Genomic DNA, 19,555 nt, shown 5'->3' on the forward strand with positions numbered 1-19,555 from the left:
GCAAACAATTTTCAGAAATGGTATGAGGAACATAATAAAGAGCGCAAGGTGTACTCCGCCCCCAAAACTAGTCTGATCCATGAAGGCCCCACCTCGCAACTTACAGGACTTAATGGATCTGCTTATGTCTTTGCGCCAGTAACAACAGCACCACTTCAGAGGTCTTGTGGAGTCAATGCCTACTTGTGACAGCACTGTTTTGGAGGCACAAGAAGAACTATATTAGATAGGTGGGCTCAATATTATAAAGGTTGTTTTAATAGGAAATGAATTAAAATTCTGAGAATGGCTTACATAACAATCTTGTAATCTTCAGTGATGTCTAGCATTTTATTTTGTCATGTTGGTCTTTAAAAATAATCATTAGTTGTCATTTTGTCTTGAATTTTTATGCTAAAACCTCATCACTACTTTTTGGCTTGTAGATTGCTGCTTTTTAGCCGCAGTGTATTCTGGTACTTTAATTTCAGAATTGTCTACATACTTTACATTAATGATATTAATCCACCTTGGAATAAAACGATTGATAAAGAAGCTCTTGCTCTTTTTAGGTGCTAACAGCAGTGTCTGATAATTCTTCATTGTATGTGACGATCGTTGAGTATCTTTCTCCTGTTAAGTGCCATTTTAACTGTGCTAGTTGTCTCCCCATGCAACGTGAACAGTGCTGATCAAACATTTCAGTAAAATATTTTAATGTTTTAGGTTGTTGTTTTGGGGGCACGGTGGCTTAGTGGTTAGCACGTTCGCCTCACACCTCCAGGGTTGGGGTTCGATTCCCGCCTCCACCTTGTGTGTGTGGAGTTTGCATGTTCTCCCCGTGCCTCGGGGGTTTCCTCCGGGTACTCCGGTTTCCTCCCCCGGTCCAAAGACATGCATGGTAGGTTGATTGGCATCTCTGGAAAATTGTCCGTAGTGTGTGATTGTGTGAGTGAATGAGAGTGTGTGTGTGTGTGTGTGTGCCCTGTGATGGGTTGGCACTCCATCCAGGGTGTATCCTGCCTTGATGCCCGATGACGCCTGAGATAGGCACAGGCTCCCCGTGACCTGAGGTAGTTCGGATAAGCGGTAGAAAATGAGTGAGTGAGAGAGGTTGTTGTTGTTTTCTATTAATGTGTTGATCATCTGACAGGAAGAAAGGTGTGTTAGAGTGCATGCATGTTTCCTTGTGTCACTGCAGGTGTGCTCTTAAGCATGTGCTGGCGTGAGTTTATTCATGTTCTGTGTCTCTTTTTGATTTCTGAAAGAACTTGAATTTGACAGCTTGTATTTGCCTGAAGCCCTTTTTTGATGATAACTTGAGACTAATAAAGAATGAGTTCTATGCCAATAAGCCCCTCTTCCAGATCTCACAGGTACTTGACTTATTTTCCATATTTGTGCACACATGTAGTGATGATTAACCCTTTTATATTTAAAGCAGTCATGACCGTAATTCATTTCTATAGCAATAATCTTAAGTACATGTAATTTGGCATCAACACAGCATGTTCTTTAGGCTACTTAATCCACAGCTTTTTAGTCATTACATATGAACTGATGTTTAACAAGTTGTATATTTGTCTGCTGTTTGGATATTTGCATGCTGTCAGTTAGCATGGCCGTCTTCTCATGTGGAAATTTTGTTGGCTCCGACAACAAAAGCCATCTTATTCAACTGTTGGGAAATACTTTTAATGCACAAAGGGCACAAATAAAACCTCTGGTCTTAATTTTAGACGAGACATGATTTGTTCTTTCCAGATTTCCACCCATTCGTGACAGCCCTGTGTTTGTGCACCATCTTTCTGTTGGTTTGAGGTAAGTATGAGGTCGATGTTTGTCAGATTTGAAATAGGAGGCATTTGGCTTTACATGCGGTCAATCTTCTACTAAAAATAGTGATGTTTTTCTGTATCTGGATCAAATATGATTATTCCTCTTTCCTCTCAAGCTAAATGTATTTTATGCATTTGTGTGTGTCTGTGTGTGTTAAAGCATTTTTAGACTTGTGCTTTATTCCCATAATCAGCAGATTCTAACCTTTATGTAAAAGGGCAATAGCAACACCGACACAAACCGACTTTCAGTCCCTGACTCTTCTTTCTGCAGATATAATTTATGCATCATGAACGAAGCTGTAACGTTTCCCCGTTGTCTACCAGAATATGTTTTTCACTACGGTTGTCATTTTATATAAAGAAACGTTTAACAAATTGTCCAGTCATTCGAAGCCCATTTGCAATCCTGACTTTGACCGTATCCAGTTCACAGTGCAAGGGACAACCACCATGCACAGAATAAACATCACTGTCTTTACTGTTTATCTTCACAAGAAAATTTTAATATGTGCAAGGTTCTGTGTGCACGACACACAGTGTAGATTTTAAATTCGCTAACCATTTATTTGCTGATGGAAACATGTGCTTTATTGATTGGCGCATAAATCTGAAACTGATTTGCCTCTGAAGAAGAAAGAGTGCATGATGCCTGCTGTTCCTGAGACTGGAAATGTTCCTTACATGTAATCAGAACAGGTTTTCTGCAGCCGGCTCATGTCACGTACACTGTACAAGAAAAATATCAGTCTTGCTTTTGATTAGAGGTGCTACGTTAAATTATAGGCCTGATCCACTTCAGAGCATTTATGAATCAGTGAGGATTTCTCTTACAGACATGAGTACCCGTTATTAGAATTTTTATTCTGATTGTACTTTTTTCCTTAGTCGGTTGACATTTTTTGTGTGCTGTCGTCACAGCAGCTGCATGGCTTAAAACAGGTGAGAGCAGTCTATTGGATTTTAGCTAGCTTCTGCTTTTTTGCAGTTCCTTCAAGGCCATCAAGGGAAGTGGACTGAAATAGTCCTGGAACTGTGAAGTCTACAAGCTTGTGCTGTTGAGGAAGTTTAAACTGTTCTCATAAACAAAGAGTCATAACAGCATGAATGGAAGGTACGAGTGCCACGTATTGCTGCTAGTCAAACTCAGTGTTTTGTGCAGCTATCTTACAGTTCGACGAAGCCTTTGTGTGCAGTGGAGCGGAATGAAATCCCTTGGGTCCAACACTATATGAATATATTCTGCAATTGAAAAGAGGGAGTGTGGAAAGCACTTGGGTGGTTTTACCAGTCTAAATAATAAAGCACTGGTGATTTGAATAGAAGCACTATTGTATCCACTGACCGTGTGTTACATTTAAAAACTATGATGTGGGCAAGCCAAGACCGGAGGACACAAAAGAAACAGGCATTGGTTCTCTTGTTCGCCAGAGTGACGTTTGGAGCAGGGTTTTGATTGTATGGTGCACATACTAGAGACCCTGCGGAAAAGGTCACCCGCAGTAATATGTGGAGATAGCAAACAGTAGCATGTTAATTTTTTATGACCAGATACCTGACTTTAAGCTTAGATAAACACCTGATATACCAGACTCCTGATCATTATCTGTCAGCTGTGGAAGTTTTCATGCTAGCTGTTTGTTTTGAGTTTTTGAAATCATTTTATTTGCCCGTCTCTTACCAAGTCATACAGTATTTGAGGTTAAACTATTGACCAGCCTCAGAAGTGTTTCAGTAAATACGTCCTTTAATTTAACTACATTAGCACATGCAGAAGGAAGAAGAAAGAGGGTGCGGTCCAGAAGGCTTTTCCAAAATCCACAGGCATCTTTTGAACTCTGTTTCTCCTCCTTAATGATACGCTGATCGGAGAGAAAAAAATCCAGCACTTTGATGTGGGTTTGGGGTGGCCATGGTGTGTAAACCTGCCAAAACTGGATCTGAGTTGATGTTGGGACTTGATCAACAAATCACTTCCAATATTCAGGGTAAAAGCTTTAAAGGTGCAGTAGTAACTTTTTTCCTTCTCAGATGTATACATGGAAAACATTAACATGATATAAAAGAGTTTTAAGCTTTGGTATCAACACAAATGTATTATGTAGCTGAGAAAACCCGTTCTGGGCCAGAAGGCTTGTCTGTGTTTACATGGGCCTTATGTCCATCTTTTTATAGACACTCCCAGTTGACCCTTCACTCCAGTCCATCTCGGTCTGTTCAGAAAGTAATACAAAGCAGACTTTGCGAAAGAGCCTAAGCAGTCATCATTTTACTGTGATCAAATGATCATGTCGTGCTTCCTGAACGCTTGATGACAAAGCTTAAAATGAAAAGGGGGGCAGGTATGGGTAATGCTTTTAATCAGAAATGTTCACACTTTTCCCTAGAAACCTCGCTGCTCATTTGCTTAGCTAGGAACATTTTCATTTCATTGTTAAAATTTGAAGTTCCTGTGCAAAATGTTATTTTTGGTAGTTTTTCCACCCCAACTTGCGATTCCTTTACCCCGATGTTCGAACACTTATACTTTAGATGAATTCATAGAAATGTATAGAAATCTCCTGTGCAGCTAACTATCCTAGTTAGTTAAGACTACTACAGTCCCTGACAAAAGTCTTGTCGCTTATCTATTTTGTAGAAACACCTGCTATTAACCTGACTTTTAATTAATCAATTGGTGGTAGAAATAGCTCATATGATAAGCTAAAACCCTCCCAAATGATGTTTAATGCACTGAAATAAATTAGTTTCACTGAAAAAAGATTTATCATTTAATCAAGACCGAAAGGTCAAATTTTGGCAAGACAAAAGTTTTGTCGCCTATACAGAAATTGAACAAATTTACTGCAAATACAAAAAAATGTCAGCAAATAAAGTAGTGGTGCTGTGAGATCCAAATTTAAAATCTTGTATGACTTCCATGAGCATGGACTGCACCCATGTGGTTTGGCAAGGATTCATACAATTTATTGATGAAGTCATCAGGAATAGCAAAGAAAGCAGTCTTGCATGCCTCCCAGAGTTCATCAATATTTTTTGGTTTCGTCTTCCATGCTTCCTCTTTCATCCTACCCCACATATGCTCAATGATGTTCATGTCTGGTGACTGGGTTGGCCAATCCTTGAGTATCTTGATCTTCTTCACCTTGAGGAACTTTGATGTGGAGATGGAAGTATGCGATGGAGCACCATCCTGCTGCAGAATTTGGCCTCTTTTATGGTTGGGAATATAAGAGATAGCTAAGACTTCTTGGTATTTTAGACTATTGATGTTGCCTTCCACCCTGCAGATCTCTCGCACACCCCCATACTGGATGTAACCCCAGACCATGATTTTTCCGCCACCAAACTTCACAGTTTTCTGGGTGAATCTCGGATCCATGTGGGCTCCAGTAGGTCTCCTGCAATATTTGCGGCGACTGTGGTGTAATTCAACAGAAGATTAATCTGAAAATTCCACCTTCTGCCACTTTTCCAGCGTCCGTCCTTTTAGCAGGCTGTGGGCCTTGGCAAATGCCACACAGTTTTTCAATTGTCTTTTGTTTAGTGCTGGCTTCTGGGCACTGATTCGAACATGGAGGCCATTTCGAGACAGAATCCAACAAACTGTACTGGTTGACACAGGGACTTCAGGTGACCAGGTCTCGTGGAGCTCTGCTGCAGTGGAAAATGGGCTGGCCTTGGATTTTTGAGCCAACAAACGGTCCTCTCAAGCAGTTGTCTTGCGGGGTCTGACTGATCTGATCTTGTCCAAAACGTCTCCAGTCTCTTCAAATCTTTTTTATCCTCTGTACTTGACGCTGAGACACATTGAAGGTGTCTGCCACATCAGCAGTGGATCTGGTCTTCAGCTTCTTGATAATCAAAACTTGATCTCAGGGTGAATCTTAGGCATGTTTGCAGAGGTCTAGTTGCAGTTGATGTGAAGGTTTAGTGTACTGGGGTTCTTTTTATACACACCTGAGACCTAATTGATCCATTATTAGTCACAGGTGAAGCTCATATGACAAGGCGACTACACTTATGTCTTTGCAAAAATTGACTCAATGGGCTTTACCAAGCTGTGAATATTAGAATACTTTTTGACAGTTTCGTTTTGCACTGAAACATTATTACAAAAGCTGTTGGGATTAAAATGAGCCATTTCTTGTAAAATAAATCTTGATTAGAAATATATTTCAGCAGCACTTCAGGTCAATTTGTACACAAGCGACAAGACTTTTGTCATGGACTGTATTTAGTTTTCACTAGTTATGACAGTCAGCTGAAAAACTCATGAGAACTCATTACAAAGAAAAGCAAGCATTCTTGACCATTCTAACAGCAGTATATTGAACAAAACTTGGTAAATCGTCGAGTGGGGAAAACAAAAAAACACAGGTCAAGGCTAAAATGCTAACACCATCACCTATCTTTATAGAATTTTTTTGACACTGTAAATTTTAGGAGTAAATCAAATCATTCTAGTGTTTTATATGTTACCTAATTAAATACTAGAGCTCTTATCTTGATATAATATTAATATTATAATAAACATATTTAACTGGAAACCATTTTGTTACACTTGAATTTCTGTCCTAGACCTTTTGTGTTTTTGTCATGAATTAATTTTCCATATGACATCATACCTGACTACTGATAATGCCCCAAACCATAAAAGCTTTTTGACCACAAATCACTGTTGAAGATAATCCGGTTTATCTGTGTCTCTGTGTGTTTTTCAGCCCGCATATAATCTTCCTGTCACAGAGTGTGTTCGCGGGTAACAGAATCCTGTGTGGGACAAGGCTGTGCCATGAGATTGCTCACTCCTGGTTTGGTTTGGCCATCGGGGCGCGGGACTGGACAGAGGAGTGGATCAGCGAAGGGTTTGCTACATACCTAGAAGACGTGTTCTGGGCCCAAATCCAGCAGGTATGTGAACCACTGCAGAATCAACAGCATGTTCTGCATTGCTCCACTTTTATTGGCTGTCCTCTTCTCTGGTAGCTTCACAATTTCAGTTGTTCTGATATATTCAGTATGTGTTGCAGCAGAATTGCACACAAAGACAGCAGGGTTTGCAAGTCAGTCAAGATTAATTGCAGTTTCTCTCCGATTTTCTGCTTCCTAGACACTGTTCATTACTCAGCCTAGAGATCGTGCTGAAAAATGTCACTTTTTGATCCAAACAGTTACTGTTAAATTTGACACAATTGTTTGCTCAAAATAAATAAACTTATTCCATCAAATATATAGAACACTTCTATATAGAACACTCAGCAAAGTAGCTACTGACAGATTTACAATGTGTATAGCAGATTGACTTGCCTTATACTATTTTCATAGCTGCTGCTTCTATTTTATTTATTTATATATATATATATATATATATAATGTCGTGTAATATGTATTATAATACATAATATGTATATACAAAATGAGTGACTTTAAAGCAATAGTGTAGCTTTAGAATTAATTTCAGTTTTGCCTGTGTGACGAAAATCTCATTATTTTTATTACTTCTCTCACTTTCTCACACGTACATAAACACAGTCGCAAATAGGCAGCACTGAGAATGAGGAGCAGAAGCAGCTGAAGGCTTTGCTGAGATGGAGAAGACTGAAGGATGAATTGGAGAACTCCGAAGAGGAGCTGCAGGTCCTTAGGTCTGACAAGTCACCTCTCTCACCCTAACTATCTGCCTAGTGCTCCACCTGACGTCTCATTACTGATAATCTGTCTTATACACATGCAGACATAAACACAGGCACATTTTTAAGTTATGGTAGATGTCAAGGGTTTATCATTAGTGCAGCCATTGTTATGTATATTTAAAGCTATAGTGCACATTATACACATTATGGATATTGTGTGTTGTTTTAGCACCACTGTTAAAAGTGGCCTGTTAGTTGGTAAATTGCCTGTTTATCTGCACAGCCTTCTGTCAGTTACATTAAGTGTCAGTGTAAGCTATTTTTGACAATCAATGCTGGCTCATATGTAGGACAGGTATAGCAGAACTACAGCAAATATATCAGCCACTCAGCAAATGATAATTAACATTTTAAATTCAGTAGAATTCATTTTAAAACATGTTGCTAATAGATTGCGACCGGCTCATTGAGGAGAGGTGTGCTATGACTTTTATAAGCGATCCGAGTACCGGTTCTTCCAGTACCGGGTCTCAAAGGGGCCTTTTTTCCCATAGACTCCCATTATAAACTTGGTTGTGCCACAGCCCCGCCCCCAAAATATGCAAAATCAAAAAACTTTTTACAACATGAACATGTGACATATAAAAACACTCAGAACAATGAGGGGAATTTCCTCACGTGTAATGTGATGAAGTCACGTGACCACGTGATTTCACATGAAAATAAAAAATTTGCACAACATGGACATGTGACATATCAAAACACTCAGCACAATGAGGGGACCTGCCTCACTTGTATTCTGGTCACGTCACGTGACGTCATGTGATGTCACGTGAAAATCAAAATTTAGCACAACATGGACATGTGACATATCAAAACATTCAGCACGATGAGGGGAACTTGCCACGTGCAAGCACCATTCACATTTTCTTCAGGAAATGTACGTTCTAGTTATTATTATTAGACTCATTATTGAACCTAGTGGTCAAAATAGGAACTGCAGTATGCACTAATTAATAGAGGCCCATTGGGGAACCAATCACACCACCCCATTCTTGCTTTATAGAAATTGACTGTTGCCAGGATCAGGTTTATATACCAGAGATAAAATAGGGATAGTTTATAAATAACCTGTAGCCTTCATGTTGTATAGGAAATAATCAGAATTAAATCTAGTGTCAGTGTAGATAGTGCGTTGTGATTTACAACAATTTCTATTGCAAAGATTGGGAGAGAGTGAAAAAAGTTTATGTGCGTGCATCACAATTGTGGTGCTCTCGAGTGACTTTGTTTCTCACACGCAGGCTGAGAAAAAGAAGAAAAATATGTCTCTTATCCAGTGGCTGAATTGTTTGGGGTTAGTTTTGTGTGTTTGTTGACATGGGTTGGTAGTTGGTCTGTAAAATCTGCTAAAACCTGGCAGCCATGGTTACTGATATGAGCTCTTCTGCGTGTGTCTGGTAATGGGGAAACATGCTTACAGTTCCATATCAAACACAGCTAAACAAAGGTATGTATAAAAATAACAAAGGTAATATAAAATCTACAAATTCACGCCATATTCAATTTCAAGTTTAAAAGTAATGATCATAAACCTATCATGAATTAATTGATTCTGATTCATCTCAAATAAAGATCAGATAATTCTATAGGATTTTCTTGAGCACTTCTTTGGTTCATTTAACTGCTGAAGCCTTGGTCTGCAAAAAGAACTTACAAAGCATCCACTTGATCTCACTGTAGAAAGGAATTATGGCAAAATGGCATATGGTCTGATAAGACCAAGGGTATGAGTTCTAAAATATATGTTAACTAGAAAAAACAAAACACCATAACCATGGGAACACATGGTGGTGGCAGCATCATACAGGGCCACATCTCTTCAGCATTTTTATGGATATCTCCAATAACCAAACTTTTTTGGCATCTGTTCTTTTGGACAGCTAAAGAAAAGAACACAGATTATGGCACTGTACACCATACTGTACTACACTATTTTGCATTATGTGTGTCTTAATCTACTTTCCTTCACATCCTTTGTAGAACACTTGCTAAAATTCATTCATTCATTCATTTTCTACCGCTTATCCGAACTACCTCGGGTCACGGGGAGCCTGTGCCTTTCTCAGGCGTCATTGGGCATCAAGGCAGGATACACCCTGGACGGAGTGCCAACCCATCACAGGGCACACACACTCTCATTCACTCACGCAATCACAATTTTTCCAGAGATGCCAATCAACCTACCATGCATGTCTTTGGACCGGGGGAGGAAACCCCCGAGGCACGGGAAGAACATGCAAACTCCACACACACAAGGTGGAGGTGGGAATCGAACCCCCAACCCTGGAGGTGTGAGGCGAACGTGCTAACCACTAAGCCACCGTGCCCCCACTTGCTAAAATTACTGTACCTTTATTTGATTAAAGTAGATTATACACGTTAAATTTATAAGGGAGTTCTTTTAGGGACACTGAGTAGTGAGCCTATATGAAATAGATGAATAATTAAACATCATGCTACCATGGTACAGCGGCACAGCAGGTTGTGTTGCAGTTTCACAGCTCTAGGCTCACTGGATTCATCCTGAGCTTGGGTTACTGTTTTTGTGGAGGTTATATTCGAGATGCCAATCAACCAATGCATGTCTTTGGATTGGGGAAGGAAACTAGAGCAGTTGTCAGAAACCGCAAGGCACAGGGAGAGCATGCAAACTCCACAGATACATGGCAGAGGTGGAAATCAAACCTCCTACTTTGGAGATGAATCTGAAGGTGTGAGGCTATCATGCTAACCATAAATTCACTGTGCCCCCCATTTATAAGAATTGGATAAATATTTAATCAAATAGTGTTCGGTGGAGTTATGTAAGGCTTATGTGTATTTCTTCTTTGTAGAGAGAGAGAGAGAGAGTTGAACTGTTTTTGTTTTTAAGATATGAATAAAGATTTCAGGGATGTTTCATCAAATAAAGCAATACTGTGGATTTTTTTTATTTTAGGACCTAATGTACACATAAGTTCCAGCTGAATAATTATGATAGTAATCACAGGTGTGTGTGTGTGTGTGTGTGTGTGTGTGTGTGTGTGTGTGTGTGTGTGTAGGAACAAATCTTCACAAGAATTCCACCGCTCTAGCAGGAAACATGTCTGAATTGGCCCCTAGCTCCGCTTTAACTTTTGGGATCAATGTTCAGACTTCTATTTTTTCGGCTTCCCTTCAGTATATATGCAAAAAAGAAAAAGGACTCGTGGAGGAAGTTAGACTTTTGCTAACATACTCCGAATCAAGTGAATTCACCTCATTCCTGTCTGAATATCTAAAGCCTGCTAATAAGCGAGTGATTTTTGAAGCAATGTTCCAGCATGCTCCTAATGTAGGTATATGCCATACAGTAGTTATAAGAAACGTGGATGTGGCACAGGCTGCTGTTGCTAACTGTTTTCATATGCCAGTGCTCCAGCCACATTAGCAGAGATGAGAATTGTTTAACAAGCCATTGGATAACAGTTTAAATACAGCTTAAAGCTTATAAAAAATCTCTGGTAACTCAAGTGTTAAGTTATTACGAAAACTAAAATAATAATAATAATCATCAATAATTGGACTGTAGTGTAGAACTCATCTCATGATTCAGACAAAATGCCAAATACAGGTGTGAATAGAGATAAAAATGTAAATGCTTTGTGTTTTAATCACATTTGGAGTTGCTTAAAGATATATATGCCACATAAAATTTTATAACTTTAGTATTATAAGATTCAGTCTCATTAATAACAGGATTTGTAGTGTGAATGCTACTGTTCAAAGGAAAGATGGAGTGACTCAAATATGGAAGGGATGGCATCATTTGCTTTCCCCTGTCAGTCTCTGCTACACTTTCTAATCATGGCTGTCTCTGATCTCATGTATGCAGATGGCACCTTTTTCTGAGACACAGCATAAGCAGCAGTTTGGTAAGATGAGGTTGCTGGCTGTGTCTAGGAGGAAGCACATGCTAGCCCTTCTCCTTCCCAGGTGGTAGATGTTGTGTGATTGCATGAGAGCTAGCTGGTGGGTGGGAACTGACAGATGAAAAAACTGGGGAGGAAATGGGGAGAAAGAAGGCCATTATTTAACCAATAGATTCATATGAGAATAGGAAAATAGGGCACATTCCTCATGATTTGGAAATTTGAGCATTTGAATGTGTTGAATAATGATAAATGTCAGCTCTTAAGCATAGAAAATAAAGAACATGTTGTTTCTTTATTATATTCTGAACTTAAACATTTCAGAAATCCTTTTGCTATGTACGTACCCTTAAGAAATCCATAAGAAGTAAAACATTGAAGCCATGTTGCAAACGTTATCTCTCAAATATTTTTACTATATACTGCATGGTTTCTACACAGTGTATAACACATTGGCTCTGTACTTGCCACATGCACTATGCTGTATAGTCAATATCATTTGGGATTCAGCTACAAAAAAGTCCTAGTGAAGAGTTTTGACGTATACACATCAAATAAATATATTAGCTTTTTAAGTTATTCTGCTGGCTGCTGGTCAGTGGGTTCAGTCCCAAAAGCACTCAGATCAGTTTTAAGTTTCTTTAGATAAAAGCAATCAGAACCTATGCCTTCAGCTATATTAAATGATAAAGTTTGCCTTTGTTAACAGTGATGGGTGATATGAAGAATTTAGATTGTTAAAGTCTCCACAGACATAACGCCTCAATTTTTTTTAATGAACCAGACTTTATTCACTATTCGCTATGACAACATAGTGGCATGGCTGACAACTCAAATAAGATAGATGGAACTGCTGGATTCTTTTTAGAATGGACACTGGACAATTGCGCAAATAAAAGTTGATTGGAAAAAGTTTAAAGGCAAGATTTTTTCACTAAGAAAGTGCCCAAATAGTATGCCCAAAACCAGATGACACGGGACCAGAGACCACAGCAACAGCACCACATCCTGAAACAGCATCGAAACAAATAATTATAAAAAATGCGTTTGGAAAGGCACTCCTTAGAAGAAAACAAATGCTGAAAAAACATGTTACACGGTTTATAGAAAGAATATAATACCCAGTTGATAAGATATTTTTGCAACATTGCCCAATTGTTAACTAGTGTAAATAAACCAGATTGTGTTACAGCCATCTATTGGGATAAAAAAATGCTTGGGGATTTTTGGAAATAATTGGATATGGCACAAACCTGCATGTGTTTGCTCCAGGCCAGTTCACTCAGCCTTGCAATGAGACCCTTGCAGATAATGAGCCTTGTTTGAGTGGTGTGATGATTGTTTGTTTGTAGACAGGTCATGAATACGGGGGCATGGTGACTAAGTGGTTAGAATGTTTACCTTGCATCTCTGGGGCTGGGGGTTCTACTCCCATCTTTACCCTGTGTGCAAGGAGTTTGTTTATTCTTCTAAGTACTGGGAACTCCAGTGTAAAAACATGCTTTGTAGGCATCTTAAAATTTGTGATTGTGCCCTGCAATGGGTTCACACCCTATCGAGGGTGTATGCTACAAGTCCCCTGGGGTAGACACCAGATTTCATGTGACTCTGTGTAGGATAGGCATTACAGGAAATGGATAGAATGGATTTACTTTATATATACTTACTTTATATATATTTACTTTATATTCTAGATGACTGGCATCTCTAAATTGTCTGTAGTGTGTGAATAGTTGTTTGAGTGTAATTGGCACCCCATCCAGTGTGTCTCCCACCTTGTGCCCTTGGGTAGAGTCCAGGTTCTCTGTGTAGGACAAGCGGTACAGAAAATGGATGGATTTAGTAAATGAAAAAACTCATATATACAATTCAATACTATACAATGTACATTGTGTTCATGCTGTGGTTTGTACACTTTTCAGCACATGTGAAGAACACTAAATAATTTTTTTCTCCAAAAGAAATGTTTGTGAAAATTGATGGAAATCATGTTCAGTCTCTTGCATTCAAAGAGTCTGATGACTAGAAGCAATTCACCCATTCATGTGGAAGTGCAGACTGCAATGTATTGTGTGTTTGATAAATGCCTATTACACTCTCTCTCTCTCTCTCTCTCTCTCTCTCTCTCTCTCTCTCTTTATTTTTTATTTATTTATTTATCTTATTATTTTTTTTATTCCCTCTAGGTTGTTTCTTTCCCCCAACTTGGTTATATGACAGTGGGTTCAAGTGTGACTACTTGTCTTTTAATCCATTAGACTGGGATTTGTTGGTTTATTCATTTATATTGAATGAGCTGAACCGTTATTTGGATCTGATAATAATTCCAGAATCCATGGGCATGGAAATATTATAGTTTTGGCAGATTTTGATCACCTGTACACATTTTTAACAGCCCTATGTTTACATGTACAAAAAGCATTTGAAATGTTTTATTCCTCTTATACTATGGCTAATATTGTCAAGCTGGTAACATTGCTAACTGGTAGATTTACTCTAAAAATAAATGTTCTTGTTTGATGCAAAAACAAGGTAAAAGGTAAAATAAGCCTTAAGGAGGCCATTCAGGGAATATCTACATTTGCATATTATTTAGTACATTTGAGAAAGGTTGAAATATGAAGCCAACTAAAAGGATACAGTCACAAAAAAATCAAGCTCTGTTACTGAGTCTAGGTTGTTCACCTAGATTTATTGACTCGAAAGACCAGTTTGCTTCCTTAATCAACACACAGCTTTCTGTTGTAAGAGCTTTTAAAAATCATTTTTAATGGCTGACTGATTCACAGTCTCTAGTGAAAAGCACACTGTTCACGCTGTTGTTGTTTTGCTTCTGCAACACTACTGTTCTAGTGTTTCCTTCCCCCAGACACTTTATGGCTGCTGAGTTAAATGTTAGTGGATGCCAGTCTTCTGTGCTAACTCTCTCTCTCTTTCTTCTTCACTGTCGCTCACCATCACTTCATCATTTCTCCTCTAACAGAACCAAGAACAGACCTTATTGAAAAGAGGCAGAGTGTGTGAATACGTATTATTTGAGACCAAAAAAGGGAAGAAGTCCAATTCTGAACCTTTTGAAACAGGTCTCACAGTCGTGCAAGTGTGTTGAAACAAGCCGTATTTCTCTCACCTGAGTGGATCTGTACCTGCAAAGATTGATGGCATTCTTGGCTGCTACAGAACTGTGAACTCCCACATACCAGGCGTGGCTCCATGCCTATGAGTGTCCTTTAAAAAGACAAGGCAACCAAATATCAACACAAAAACTCTAGTAACTATCATGGCTTCATTACAAAAGTGCAGAGTGGCAGGGTCTGACCTAAAATGAGAATACAAGATAGCAGAGATTTACTTCACCACAACTAGTATGGTTTCAGGTTGTCTATGCATCTGTCCAAGATCCTCATTAGCACAATTTATCAAGAATAATTGGTTGAATGTTTTTGTAGGATTGAAAATATCAATGCAACCAGCAGATCAACCGATTACATTTTGCAATTGATCCAAGGGTCATAGCAATGTTAGATGTCTGAAATAGTTTTTCTTCAGTAGCGTCCTCCTTGTTTCTCACACAGAGATGGTACTCCGAGGTGTCTGTTCCAGATTCTCCTTATTGTGATATCTTAAGAACAAGTAGTTGAGTGTTTGTAGGATCTATATAGAATTATCAGTATAACCATATGTTTAATTGATAACAATTTGGAACTGATCCAGACAGAATCAAGGACACAGCGAGGGAAAATGTCTGAAAGTATTCTTCAATAATTCGGTTCATGTGAGATGTAGTATTACTGGTATACAAAGTAGTTACTAGAATGACTAGACATGTTTGTGGTGATGGCATCCCCACTGATGTTATGCCAATTTGTTTTTAGCTGGTTTTTTACAACCTTTGTTGAGCAAGATATTTTAGTTGTTTGTTAATTAGATACTGTAGTTAGCTACCAAAATTACTGCCAGCCAGCTTACACTAGCATGGTTTGAAGTTGTTTAACAAGTTGTTTGTCTTTTTGGTTGACTGTGACAATCACATTGATGAGCATGGTACTTGTGAAGATTACAATATTGGCTAGAATAATTATATCCCAGAATAAATTCAGTGTAACTTGAATATTGCTGACTTTCCACTTATAAATCATCAGATTAATTCACACACTAAAGAAACATTACAAATGAAACATTTTTTCTGAATCTCTAAATAGAACAAATGTACATCTCAGCTTTAAATACATAGCACACTAGAAGGTGCTGATAACCACAGAGATGAGGTTTTTCTTGTTTGAACAAATGCTCCAGTTCATCGGCTGGCCAATGGCAAAAAACTACTTTTCACTGCTGCCTCTACCCTCATCCATGAAGTAAAAAAAGATTTGTAAGAAAGTAGCGTGACCCAGGCAAGCGGCGCCTGTGTATTGATCCTGCAGGGCCGGCATTGCAGGAGCCTCTTTATAGGCGAGCTCGGTTAATCTCCTGATGTCGATCGATGCTTTTAAACTGGGGTAATGATCACATGTGTAGCCATGGCTGCTGCTACAACCATTGTTTATTTGCTAGTGTCTGCTCAGGAAGGAAACACTCTATCAGTCATTAGCTCTGAGGGCACAAAAAAAGTTACAAAGAGGCTTTGGCTACTGTTGTGTTCATATATTATATGTGATATTATTTTATGGGTGTTGCCAAGGCTTTCACACGAACCAACAGGATGCATGTTATACGAAAGAAAAGCTATACATTTATAACTTTTATAACTTATATGATAGAAAGTGCTCAGCTTTTATATGGAATTGGCAGTAAACTTTGTTTCTATGGTGATCCTGTGTACCCGTGTCTGCCTCCAGTAAGTCGTATGAGCAGAGCTTGACCTGCTATCGTTTTGCAAATGCATGCATATCAGGGGCATTTACTAGGCTGTTAAGTGAGTTTTAATGCCTGCTGCTGTCAGGGTAACCCCACTCAGACCTCAGGCAATGCAGCGTTTTTCCCTAACAGCCGTCAGTCTGCTAAATGTGTTGTACCTACGTGCTTTGCAGACCCAATAAGGACACTACAGGAGAGGTCGGTGAGTCTGGAGCCTCCATCGTGAAGCATGCCCTTAACCCAGGAAAACCATTCATGCAAGTGCACTACCTCAAAGTAAGTCTACTCTGTGTCTACTACTATGTGGAGCTGAAGAACTAAAGGCCACTGGAGTGTGCAGACGTATCTGAGTGCAACAACCAAGAGCTTTAACCTATGATAGATTTCGTCTGTGTGGATTTTGTTGTTAATTGTTATATATTTAAAGTCATTTGGACTTTTTTGTTTCTGTTGTTGTACAAAAAAAGTCTTCAGAACATTTATATTGATCATATGTTTCAAAGGGTTACTTTCTCCTGATGTTCCTGGCTGGGAAAGTGGGCGAGGATGAGTTCTTGAACTTCTTCAGACATTTCACGAGAAGATTTCATGGGCAGCTTATTCTTTCTCAGGTGCAAAAACCATGTTAAAAAAAAAAGAATGTATGTGTCTGCATTCCTTCCAATTTTATGACATACCAAATATATTGCTGTTCCCATGCTGTAATACTTAGGAAAGGCTTTCCAAAATAGACTTGGCTGCCATTGGCTTATTTGATTGAATTAGAGACTGAATTTCTTTTGACTGTTTTGTGAGAACCACTTTAGCAGAATGGAAGAGTGTGGGGAAATCAGTGAACGTGGATTTTAGTGTGTAGATGAAACATTCAGTAAGTTGTTTTTTTTTTGATGCTCTGTGAATGTTTTGAATAGGACTTCCTGCAGATGTTTCTGGATACATTCCCATCTTTGAAAAGGTGAGCATGTGCTGTGCTCACACTCACACTGCTGATTAGTGTAATGTCTCACCAGCAAACAAAGATTGAGTAATTTGACAGTAATAACTTTGTCATGGAGAAAGCCCCTCCCTATAATACATTAAATAGGTTTATACTGAAATATCTGTGATGTGCAGTGATACTGGTGCTAATTTTTTGTGTGAAACATGCACTGACATAGGGGAATACAGCTAGTGCTGTTAAACCTGCATTTTATTGGAGAACAAATTGCTTCTTTTATCGCGCAACATTAATTCAATGGCATTCAATATTATATTAATGAGAGTTTTAACATATAATTAATGGAGACCACAAACATTGAACTTAACATCCCAGAATGCAACACAGATGCTCCGTGCACAATTGAGCTAGTGAACGGTCATTGATATGGCATACATGATAGTTTTGGCAGTATTATTAGCATGAATGTTGAAGATGTGGAAAATTGATCTGTTTGATCAGAGAGTACAGATGAGGAGGTAAGAGAGCTGGACAGACTACAGGACTAAAACGCTGCTGCATGGCTCTCTGTAGGTGGAGTTAAAGCAAAGGCTACTGCTACATTTGGCAAAAACTTGCAGTTCAGACTAGGAAAAAAAACTAAGAAATCACCTCCTTAACAGGTCAGAATTCCTACTTGGAAAGTTGGAAAGGTCTTCTCAGTTCAGCATGTGACATCCAATCAGCATGGCTGCACACAGTATGCATAGTAAACAAAGCAGCTGTTCTTTACTTTTAATATATACATCATCACTGTGTTATCACATTCACCACAGATGGTTAGATTTAGGCTAAAAAGACAAACATTTTTTTCCCACTTTGCAGCTTGACCTCCTGGAGGATGGATGGATTCATAGATAGATACATGTACATATGTAAGCAAATTTAAATCTTAGGCACCTTTTGAAAATCACAGTTCCACATAATTATAAAGCATAACATGCTAGTCGTTCATGTAGTCGTTCATTTCTTTAACTGCTGTTTTCCTGATGACATCTTCATTCATTTTTCCTCATCTGCACTTGGCTTTCTGATTATGCAGCAACGTTCATGCAGTCTGCCATATCTGTATGTTTGGTGGCTGATGCAGCATCCGGGGAACAGCACATCAGGGTCCAAACAGCTGTTGAGTTCTGTTTTCAGCTATCAGTTCAGGTGGTTCAGTCCAAAGCCCTTCCTCCTACATATAGTGAACTGGACCTTTCAGTCCTCTGCTGACCAAATTCAAAACAAATGGTGATCTTGTTACTCCACAAAAAACAACAGCATGCAGTTTTCACATTTATTCTCTTTGTTCCTCTTTATTTATCTGCCCAATGCATTCCCTGTAACTTCTATCTCCAATTGAATCTATCTATTTGTCTTCTGACTTTGTTGAGTTTTGCCCCATGCTAATATTTTTGGCCCCATGCTCATCTACGTCCTCGTCAATGAAGAATAATCAGTTAAAATGGGAATGGGGGAACACAGTTAAGTGCAGATAATTCTGCTGCTAAATGGCTTAAATAGTCTTAATGGATTGGTACAGTGTTACAATGAAATTGTTATCTTTTGGGGATATTAAGTTCAGGATTAGATTTGTGGTTTTAGATTTGTTAGTTCAGTTTTGCAGTTATGGCTCCATTTTAACTTTCAGACCATCGTTAATGATTTTTCAGCATGAGTGAGTATTTTCTTTTTTATAAAGGCAAGTAGACATGTGTGAACATGCCCTGATTCAAAGATCCAAGCTCATCAAAATATCCTGAAGCAGAGTAGTATCCATTCCAACTCTATTGGTCTGCTGCAGAACTGTCTACAGTTTACTCAGTATATGTGTATATATATATATATATATATATATATATATATATATATATATATATATATATATATATATATATATATATTAGTGTGTGTGTGTGAGAGTGTGTGTGTGAGAGAGCGTGTGTGTGTGAGAGAGAGCGTGTGTGAGTGAGAGAGCGTGTGAGAGCGTGTGTGTGTGTGAGAGCGCGTGTGTGTGTGAGAGCGCGTGTGTGTGTGTGTGTGTGTGTGTGTGTGTGTGTGTGTGTGTGAGAGCGTGTGTGTGTTCTGTACTTTTAGTTGGCGAAGAGAACGTTCTTTTCTATCCAGTCTAAATGTATGTTGATTGCTGCCTTGTAGACAAGATCAGCTCTAATATCTGCCTGGCACAATCCATTAGTTGTTATATATGCAGGTGCTTCTGCAAGCTAACAAGACTTCCATTTCTGAAAGGAAGTCTGGCTTCAATTACAAAGGAAAATAAGGTTTTACTTCCATATATCTATATTCCAGAACCGCATGCGTGTCTCCTTG

General features: G+C 38.8%; 1 protein-coding gene across 1 annotated transcript in view; it reads left to right on the plus strand.

The window, feature by feature from the left end:
- Positions 1–19,555, plus strand: part of aopep (aminopeptidase O (putative)) — a 75,904-nt gene that overhangs the window by 14,219 nt on the left and 42,130 nt on the right. The window contains exons 6-10 of the mRNA XM_060882165.1: positions 6,542–6,731; positions 7,353–7,465; positions 16,437–16,539; positions 16,767–16,874; positions 17,175–17,218. Of these exons, the coding sequence (XP_060738148.1) occupies positions 6,542–6,731; positions 7,353–7,465; positions 16,437–16,539; positions 16,767–16,874; positions 17,175–17,218 (558 nt within the window). The remainder of the gene's footprint in view (positions 1–6,541; positions 6,732–7,352; positions 7,466–16,436; positions 16,540–16,766; positions 16,875–17,174; positions 17,219–19,555) is intronic.

The sequence above is a fragment of the Tachysurus vachellii genome, chromosome 11 (genome assembly GCF_030014155.1).
Source record: "Tachysurus vachellii isolate PV-2020 chromosome 11, HZAU_Pvac_v1, whole genome shotgun sequence".
NCBI classification, from domain to species: Eukaryota; Metazoa; Chordata; class Actinopteri; order Siluriformes; family Bagridae; genus Tachysurus; species Tachysurus vachellii.